Source organism: Opisthorchis viverrini (assembly GCF_000715545.1).
Source record: "Opisthorchis viverrini unplaced genomic scaffold opera_v5_17, whole genome shotgun sequence".
Taxonomy (NCBI): Eukaryota; Metazoa; Platyhelminthes; class Trematoda; order Opisthorchiida; family Opisthorchiidae; genus Opisthorchis; species Opisthorchis viverrini.
This window is the reverse complement of record NW_008751673.1, coordinates 409,740-419,998: the sequence shown is the minus strand read 5'-3', so window position 1 is coordinate 419,998 and position 10,259 is coordinate 409,740. Positions and strand designations below refer to the sequence as shown.

Below are 10,259 nucleotides of genomic sequence, written 5' to 3'. Positions count from 1 at the left end.
AGAAAGTGGTTGTGGACCCAACGTATAGTTATATGCAAAGGGCTTCCCTACACGGAGCATTTTACATTTTTGGAGGTTAAACGGTAGTCTGTTTTTCAGTGGATGTCTTAACAAAGCGGAACAAAATCGACACCCTTTCAAAACTTACAATATTCATTCGGCGCAACCGGGGTGCATCTGTCGACTTTCAGTTGGATTTCCTCTACGCTGTCCGCACGCATTTTCTATCTACGCGGTCATGAGTGGTGATTCATGAAAGTTATTCTATTCACACGTGTTCACTGTAACTTAGCTTGCTTTTATTTTCATGCCTAGATGGACGAGGAAATACAACAGTCCTTTCAATATGCAGCTTTCCAAGCACCACATGTGACCTATCTCTCCTCTTATTCATGGTGCGGTTGAATGCCGATCAATGGTTGACTCTAAGAGCAATTGAAACGCTTCAGTATTTCGACAGCTGTGCTCCAATCCCTACTCCGCCTTACTTTGCACAGGTTTGTCTGGCGCCGTGTTAAGAGCATACGGATTAGGTTGGCAACTTTGTGCACCACAGTTCACTGTTCCGCAAGTTGGTAATGTCCCATCGGCCTCATCAACACCGCCATGCAGCACTCATAACATGTGATCTTTCGCCTTTAACCAAAGAACCAACCCAGTTATGATTACCAGGCCTAGCTTCTGAACATTCCACGTCGCAGAAAGGAACTATTTCATATTTGAAAATTATCAGGAGGGTCAGATTACTGAAAGAAACCAATGAATGCCCGAAATCTCTACTTAGACCCTCAGCTCCACTAGATCATGGCCAGACAGACTACGACCCCTCAATATGCAGCGTTTCACAGCCTTGTATCAAACCCAGACAGCGCGTGTCAGCGTTGATCAGGGTCAGACAACGCCCTTGCAATATGCAGTGCGCCCCAGCTTCGTGCCAAAGCCAGACCGCGTGAGTCAGCATAGGACCAAGTTCAGGCAGTGTCCCTCCGATAAATAGCTTGAGACCGTTGTATTTTCGCTCTCACACTCGCTTGTTCGGAATATGGCTGTTGTGTTCCCTTCNAGGAACTATTTCATATTTGAAAATTATCAGGAGGGTCAGATTACTGAAAGAAACCAATGAATGCCCGAAATCTCTACTTAGACCCTCAGCTCCACTAGATCATGGCCAGACAGACTACGACCCCTCAATATGCAGCGTTTCACAGCCTTGTATCAAACCCAGACAGCGCGTGTCAGCGTTGATCAGGGTCAGACAACGCCCTTGCAATATGCAGTGCGCCCCAGCTTCGTGCCAAAGCCAGACCGCGTGAGTCAGCATAGGACCAAGTTCAGGCAGTGTCCCTCCGATAAATAGCTTGAGACCGTTGTATTTTCCCTCTCACACTCGCTTGTTCGGAATATGGCTGTTGTGTTCCCTTCTGTGAGTCTTTTTTCTGCATTAAGCACTGGAGCGGGTCAGCAGCAGATATAACAAAACGTATGAATTCCCAAGTGGAACAAGCAGAGCATCCATCGTGGAATCTCATTATGCTGTACAGCATAGAACAGAGACAGGTTTCCGAGGTTTGGTGGTTGTGGTAGGATTATTCCCACTTACGTGTTCCCACAAAATGTGAGTAGTGTTTAAGGCCATCACGAGGATCTCAAAGCCAGTGTCGGTTTGATCAGTACCAGTCTCCAAACAATACTCCACTGACTGATGCGGAGACTTTATGCTTCTCAGTCTGTTAGCTGAACCACACAGCTAGCTAGCACACTGCACTAGTCGAGCGTGCAAACAAGACAGGTTTGTCAACCATCCTGACTAGAGAGTTAACCCCAATGTAAGCATGCTTCTAAGGGACGGAAATTTCATGCAGTGTCATCGCACAAAGTCAAGCGGACAACCTTATTCTTGGTAGCTTCTATCCCCTGTCCTCTATACGTGCGATTCTGCGGGATATGGCTCGCGTCTAGAGTACAGCAAGACCCGGGACATGTATCCTCATTTATTTTGGTGGCCACAATAAACAGCCACATCATGGTTTACTTTTTGCCGTCAGATTGAGGAGAAACGGATCGTGGTGACAAAATATCCATCTACCCAAGTTATTAGGGGTCGCCCTATGGTCATTTTCAAGTCCACAGCAAAGAACACGGCTCTCCCAGCATGATGAGACAATGTAACCAGTCACTCACGGGCTTACGGGGATCAGTTACTTGATTCACGTTTGAGGAAAGCTGTTTTCTTGGTAGAACGCACTACTAATGCGGTAGCGTGTTCCGTCATGAAAATATGTCACGATATCTCGAATATCGTACTAACTGAAACACGAGGTGGCGTTTGTGCAGCACATTCAGTTAGAGATTACAGTAAAAGGGAGATTTAGTTAGGTCTCGCTTTAAAACCAAAGTATATTACAAACGAAAGTATTTCGAGAATACGGATAAGTTACTTTGTGATCAATCGCTATACGAGAAGTCACTCGACTGGTTTCCACTTTAAACACATCTTTGTCCCATATAGTTCAGACTACACCGGATGTGATCTGTCGGACAAAACAGTCGATCCCTGTGTCAGAAACGAAAAGCTTACGCATGCTGTAGCCAGTTCAAACGAAGCTTTAAAATTCTGTGGTGTTACTTGATTTGGGGGTTCTGACGGACGGGTCAACGGACCGACACGTACACATTCATCCATCGCTCGAGCCGCACTAGTCGCATTTGGCTGTTTAGATGTGATCGTTCGGGTGCGTCCGGAATGCGCGGATAGAACAGTGGCAACTCCAAACATCTTTGAGTCCATAATCCACGGTAAATCTAAGCGTTCATGATATGCCCGCTATTGTTTCTCCACATAGTCTAAACATGACCAGGTTGCTGTATCGGGCTACGGATTCGTCAGCTTACAGGCTTATCAAACAGACAGATGATTCAGTTTTTCTTAACGTTCCCTCTCTGAAATCCATTTAATATGCAACATCTCGGTGCTCCCCTGAGCGTCAGCCTCACTTGATGGGTCTAAAGAAAAGATCACCACTTAATAAATCTGTAAGTTATCCGCTCTGTACGCCTAGACTCATACAGTGTGCAACATCTCGGTGCTCCCCTGAGCGTCATCCTCACTTGATGGGTCTAAAGAGAAGATCATCACTTAGCAAATCTGTAAGTTATCTGCTCTGTACGCCCAGACTTAGAATCTCATACAGTACCTTGACTTAACGTTCGGCTTGTGCTGTACCCCTTGTTGTTTGACCTGAACAGACAGTTCTTGTGCTGTACCCCTTGTTGTTTGACCTGACTTGCCTGCGAGGAGCCGGTCTGATAGGTATACCTCCAGGGAGTCCCAGTAACGGACGTCATAACTCTGTGACCCGGTTTTCATGCTGTATGTCTGTTCATACGAGTACACTTGTCCTTACCTTTCGGGTGGCTACTCCTACAAGAGACTACATATAAGAGAAGACCCCTTTCACTTCGTTCAATGGACTCTTTCTCACACTTTCTCCGGGAACAGAGAATGACTTTTACTGATTCTTTGAGGTGAGAGCACACTTGACCAATAGTTCCTTCCATGTCCGGGTCAAAAATAACCACTTTCTTTGGGTTTTCACTGAGTGTTATCAAGACGGCACTTTTCTGCAATACCTTCTTGTAAGGAGGATGAAAAGAATGCGCAAACGGTTGTTCCGGGTTCATATGCACAATCACTTTGTCGCATGTACTGCGTAGCTCAACACCAGGAAACCCAGGTTCGGTTCCAGTCCTGTGTGCAAAATGGCAGGAAATTGCATGGTTTTTGGGTGCTAACCAGTATCCTTAAAAACGGATCGGGTGGGCTAATCTGAGCTAACTGATCAACGGGTAATCCGCGTTTTCAATTGCGGCTCACAGCCGTTCAGATTTCCGAAGGACTGTGCCTTATTCTGTCACAGTAGCAACAGAAGTTCCATGAATTGTGGTCGACGCATGGGCGCAATCGGAAAAATAGTCACTGAACTAATTGATAGTCTTATTTTTCACTTTGGCAATAAACACCGCATTCCATACTCCGAGATTAACCTTTTCTGTTGATTTTCATGGATCTCGTGTTATATTTTGCCACAGAACCGGTAAAAAGAATCTGCCCAGCTGATATGATGAATAGTTACGCGAGTGAGCCGCTTCGTGATACAGAAGACAACAAACTACAATGGCAGCTCCAATTCAGGGTCCATGACCCTGAGGCGAGGACCTCATCAAAATGGAAGATATTTCGCTCTTCGGAAGAAAAGTAACTTAATTAAACGTTTCAAGCCCCCCAGATATATTCTGAGTGCAGTCCGCATTGAATCCAGTTGTTCGACAAACAGCGCTATCATTCAGTTCGCTTAAGATAATGTAGATACGCTAAAGTTATTGTTACAACATCGACCCAGCAGCCCTTCCTTCGTGATTTACGTTGTTCACTCACAAGAGGTTATCAGTTTTTACTAACAACTCTCAAGTGTGAGTAAACTCGACTCCTTTTATTAGTTCATTTTTACCAAGACGTGTGGACCTTGCACATGTGCTAAGCAATATTCATACCTACGGATCGAACAAGTTAACTCTCTGTGTTGTACAGTCATTAAAACACCCATAGCCCCATCCCACTCTGGCAGCTCATTCTTGTGGACAGCTCGTCCACCACCGATGTAAGGGACATGGGGTTTTGGATCTCTAGAGGCGAAAACTTTCATTGAACAAAGTTATAAAAACTCTTTGCAAAGATATGCATGTGTTGCGACTGCGAAGCTGCATCTCCTGATTTATGCCCCCCGTTTTATGTGATTAGAATGGATGAAGAGGATATGATGTCATGTGCTGGTCAGCGACAGTTTGTCGTGTCCCGTGGTCTTTTAGTCATACAACTATTTCTTCCTGAGCGAAATCATGACACTACTAACAACAGCCTTTAGAAAGCAGAACAAGGGAGCGGATGAAATGACAATTGGTCAGCACACGACAGGTTCCAAAAAGCTCTAGTCTACTTACACCACAGGGAAGGCAAACAAAGAACACTCAACTGTCAGCACACGACAGGTTCCAAAAAGCTCTGGTCTACCTACACCGCAGGGAAATGTCACCAACGACCACAGTTCGAAGGCAAACAAAGAATACTCAACCTGTCCTCAGCTGGTGGTGGGCACTGGATACCTAGCCCGCACAGAAAAACAAAGTACCAGTGATGAATTCTCTGGACAGTATCGACAACTCCTACCAGGCTCCAATTAGCAAATCCGGAGTCAGCCGGACCGTCGTCTCTGCAGCAAGTGACATTACAGTCAACATAGGCCACCACTTCAACAGACAAGGCCGCTGGAAGAACTTGTCACTACAGACATATCAGCCTCGGTGCGCCCTTTCCTTCCTTAAGATTTTAGCTCCTCATTGGCCGATCTAGGAAGTGAACTGACACTCGCTTTGACATTTGCATCATGATATAGTATGAAAGAAAAGAATGGTCTATTATGGACTATTTATGTTACCCCTAATTCGCCTTGTACGCTTCCATCGTAACCCAATGGGAACTTTTGAGAGGGCGCTTTTTCCTGTTCTTACCACTGAACCCAACACCCACGAAGTTTGTGTAATGACTGCATCAGTTATCGCGATGCTGAACACTCGCCTTATGGAAACTCCTGATGAACACAGACAACTGCAATCCTCCCGCTTCTCCCTCCAACGGAATCTTCTGCCGTTTCCCATTATTCTATTAATCTTTCTTGGATAATGAGTCATCATCATTTTTCCGGTCCGCTAAAGTTGACCTCCTTGGAACTAGTTTACATAGCAAGTGCGCAAGTACAATTTAGTTCTGCTCAACCTCTCTATAAACCCTTAATTTGGTGTTTGGGACATTGTAGTCACTTTTAGAGTGGTTCAAACTTTTAACCATGAAACCTATCTTTCTAAGCTCACCTAACCCGACGGAATTCTGGCACCTTGGCTACAGAACTCGGCTCTGTGCTCCCTTCGTTACAAGGAAGTTCATCTTTGGACCTCTCAGCGATACCCGTCATCCTGAGCCCTTACAAACTCCAGCTCTTAAAAGCAGTTAACGGGTGCCTTCTCAAGCCTCAACTTATTTTCACCTTTTGCGTGTGATTTGCCGTTTCCTATAGAGGTTTTCTGATCAACAGTTCTCATTGCACTAGTCTACCTTTTTGTGTAACATGATCGCCAGGAAACTGGCTCAGAATCATCTGGAAAACGAATTGTCCTGGGTGAAAACCACTATACTGGTCGGCAGTTGAATGAATGGTGACACTTATGAAAAGAACTTTCAGGTTGCGTCCGTATCTGTCTATCATAACAATCAATTGCATTCAAATCTGTTTGCTTTACACCCGCGTGATGAAAATTGTAACGTGACTAAATGATTTGATCCACACTTCAGTCAATAGATATGCAGAGCACGGCCGACCACGTCCTTAATCAACGTTATTCGTGTCCCGTATTACAAGAGTTCATTGATCTTGTGGTGTTTGAAAATTTAACAGTGGTTCGTTGTGGTAGTCGCGCGGGGGAGTATTAGCACACACAAGGTATGTAGTTGGTTCCTTTTCATAGGATGCCCACTGTCAAGAACCAGGGTAATTTGAACACGTGATATTGTCATTCACGAATCAGAACGTCTTCATTTGCTTTACAGATTTTACCAACATATTGAGATAAGAGTATACTGACCATATGGAAGCTCGGTTTGTCGGGTCACGAAGGTGCAGAAAACGATTAATCCTAACCAGTGGAACGGGCGTGTACGATTTCCTACGAAAAAAAAGTGCAGTCTGCATGATGACGCATCCCGTCCGGAGGCTTTTGTGATAAAAAAACGAACTCTACTGTTTGGTAGTGTCAACAGTAGAATACCGAAGGCTAGTTTATACTTAAATGTGGTTTAGAACGCCAATCTTCGCTAATCTGAGTTACCTTAGATCCACCGAGTCTCCATAAAGACAAGGCGACCGTAGGCTATCCGAAATTCACCCCGAAAAACCCATCAGTTAGTTCATATAAAGTCCAAATGCACCAAAGTAGTACATGTAGGTATTTTGGCAGAAAACTATGGTACTTCTTAACTTTGCTAAAAAGTGAGAATGACGACCACGATTTCAGAAGTCATCGTCCTGAATGTGTTTCCCGCGGACTAAGGTCATCCTTCGGAATATTCTCCGTGGTGGTAAACGGCAGTAACCATGATCACTTTCTCTTTACGCAGGAAGGATAAGAGTTCATACTCTGCGAATGCGTAAGCAGGACCAGTAGTCTGCATGCCTCCGTGGTAAGCCATGAATCCCGGAAACCCATTTCTCCTGTACGCGGTTGTATTTACAAACTCAGAAACTCGGTTGAAGTGTCGGAAAACGTGGTGTCGCAAATGACCCGAATTCAAAGGTACCATAAATGCGAGATGGCTTTGCGGTTAGAGCGCGAATTTACTCACCGGAAGGTCTGTGGTTCGAACCGGACCACTGTACCTCGACTTCCTCTGTCTAGGCTTTAGAAACCCGGCAGTATCCCAGCCTTCGTGCTTCTTTTGGGTGGCATGGCAGTTAGGCACTGAGAGTGTACAGCTGAACGGTTTGTTTTAATCACAGATGCATGTAAGGCGAGAATGGTCAACCGGTATACTACTCTCCCAACTCAATAAACGAATGGCGAAATCCTTATAACTCCCAAAGCCTTCAGGCCAGAAACAGTACCACGATGCTAACCTGTAGAATCCTACCTTAATATTCGATTACAGTTTGTTATGTGTTGATTGCTTTTTAAGACAGACTTATAACTCCCAAAGCCTTCAGGCCAGAAGCAGTACCACGAGGCTAACCTGTAGAATCCTACTTTAATATTCTATTACAGTTTGTTATGTATTGATTGCCTTTTAAGACAGGGGATTGTGCTGCAGTTCGAAAGCCAAATGAGTAAGGCCTCGGTGGGATATTTTTCTCCGATGTCCTGACCCAAAGTACTGAACTGATGAACACAAAAGGAAGGGTTCAAAGACATGCAATACATCTGTTACGTATTATGAACTTCGTTCAGTTCGTGCCGACCTAAATTCGTCCACCTGCACACAAAACGACAACGCCATCTGCATTGCAGTGCCAATAGTGATCTCCAGTTGTGGTTGGAATTGAGAGAGCTTCGGGACCTCGTCTGCACGCACGGTAACCTATCAACGGTAGTCACAAGACAACAACAAAAAACCGACCCACACAATGGTCGGACCCAACTTGTCTATTTTCTAGCCAGTATTTATCACATAGGCCTTCCGATAGTAATATAAAGCTACAAAGCTGCCAATGAGTCCAAACATCTATGACGATGTAAACGTTCTCGCGGAAGGAAACAGGATGAAGAACCCTACAGGTAGCATTGGGGGTCAATGAATTTCTGGTTTCAAACAGAAGTGTTTTCAACCCGTCAATGGTCTTACTAGAAAGACCCTCACCCGATTCTTTCCTGTTGCAGCCATCCAATTCAAATCTGTTGACCCGCTAGTTTGTCGCTGTACATGGTTTTCAAGAGTTCGGGAATGTATTCCTTAATTCCCGAATTCTGATACTCAGCGGAAATCAACTGCCATTAACGACTACGAACAGACAGCTACGAGCAGTAAAACTGATTGCACGACATGGCCCAGTTCCGGTCAATGCTGCGGCGGTTTCGTGTTGTTGCCCCGCCGTTTTAAGGGACTAAGTCATGGAGCTAGTCAAAACACTGAATACCACCGGAAACCCCAGTAACCCGAGGAACAGAGACTAGTTAGAGCGTTGTGAGCAAAAGTGCTCCATGTAATATACATAGCCTTCTCTACGGCGAATAGGCTCATAGAAAATGACCTGCTTACTACAGAAACCGGGTGAAAACCACTATAGGGAAAATTGCTATTAACATGAGTGTTTTATTAGGCGGGAAAATCTGAAAAATAATTGTCGTAAAGAAAGATGCATCACGTCACAACAAATCGTGGTTGAACTGTATTCTCATAGTTGGCGAACAGGTTTGGAAGGCACAAGTTACCATGAATAGGTGAGAATTTTTTCGAACATGACCACAATAGTATAGCTAATCAGAACATATCAGTGATATGTCGCCTGCTACCAAAACTCACACCAGAAGCGTTCGCACCAGCGGTTGTACCCATCTGCAAGCCAATTACCGTCGAACCAGCGCGCAGCTGTTCTTCCGTGAACTCCCGACGATGTTCTTGATGTTTTTGCATCCAAAAATCACGAGGACCAGTGAAATCCGGTTTGGTCTGAGCTTCCACGCCCAACTGACTTAGACATATAGCCACCTGAACCAAGTTTGTGCTTTCATAGAGCTGATCCGTTTGAAACTGGTTTGAAGCATCCACCCCGTATTCCGAAAGGAATCGGAGGAACTGGCCGATCCGGTCTCGTCGGCGGGAGGTCTCGAAAACGGGGTTGTCTGCGAGTTGCCACGTTTTTACTGAGCCCAGTTGCGAAGTCACCTTTGGGTTCAAACAAGCCATTAAATAGCCCAGAACGAGACCATCATTCAGATACTTGGCATAGTCCTCCATGCCTACTGTCTCAATATCCGCCGGAATTTTCTGGACTGCATCAGTGAAGTGGTTCGGTATTCCAGCAGGTGCGGGAAGCAAGCGGATCCACTTCAGTGTACGTGCTGCGAGAACATTATCGAACTTTCCCTTTAGTTTCTCCTGAACTTCCCGAGCGAAACCGGACTTTTCGGCCCGTAAACCGGAGGCCATCGTGAGGTGGAGACGAAATGGTCTGACTGGTCCAATGGCCTTGATAAATGGCAGACAGGTTGTCTTCTCATTGGTCGATTCTTATTGGCTTACGACATAGAAGCTCTGTTCTCTCACGTTGGATGCAAACACACGTGCTTGTCCTCACCCCCTCACATTGCTCCTGCACTTTGATTGGTTCACCAAGGCCAGGACATGAGGCACGTGACTTCACGGCTTGCAGAGCCAGCAGGACGAATGTATTGCGCTCGATAAGAGGACGAGTCACTTGTCCGCCCCAACAGGCTGATGCACAGGTTGATGCACCTGTGCGGGTAGCGAAGAGCGATATGCTCATCTTGAGGGATGTTTTGCTACTTGAGGCTATCTACCTGTCTCACCTATGTGGGGAGCTTGTGCAGGAATTTTGGCCACTGAGTAGGAATTAACTTTTCGTGATCCTCATGGACTGTCTGCTAACCGCCAAACTAGGGAGACTTGAATTTACAATTAGGAAGCGTTTTCTCTTGAA

At 45.4% G+C, this 10,259-nt stretch overlaps 1 protein-coding gene across 1 annotated transcript; it reads right to left on the bottom strand.

The window, feature by feature from the left end:
- Positions 1-9,079: 9,079 nt before the first annotated feature.
- Positions 9,080-9,748, bottom strand: T265_01546 (hypothetical protein; the record flags this gene model as incomplete). Its single annotated transcript, XM_009165605.1, has 1 exon — positions 9,080-9,748. One exon carries the CDS (start codon positions 9,746-9,748, stop codon positions 9,080-9,082), a length of 669 nt encoding a protein of 222 aa, XP_009163869.1.
- Between the last annotated feature and the right edge of the window lie 511 nt (positions 9,749-10,259).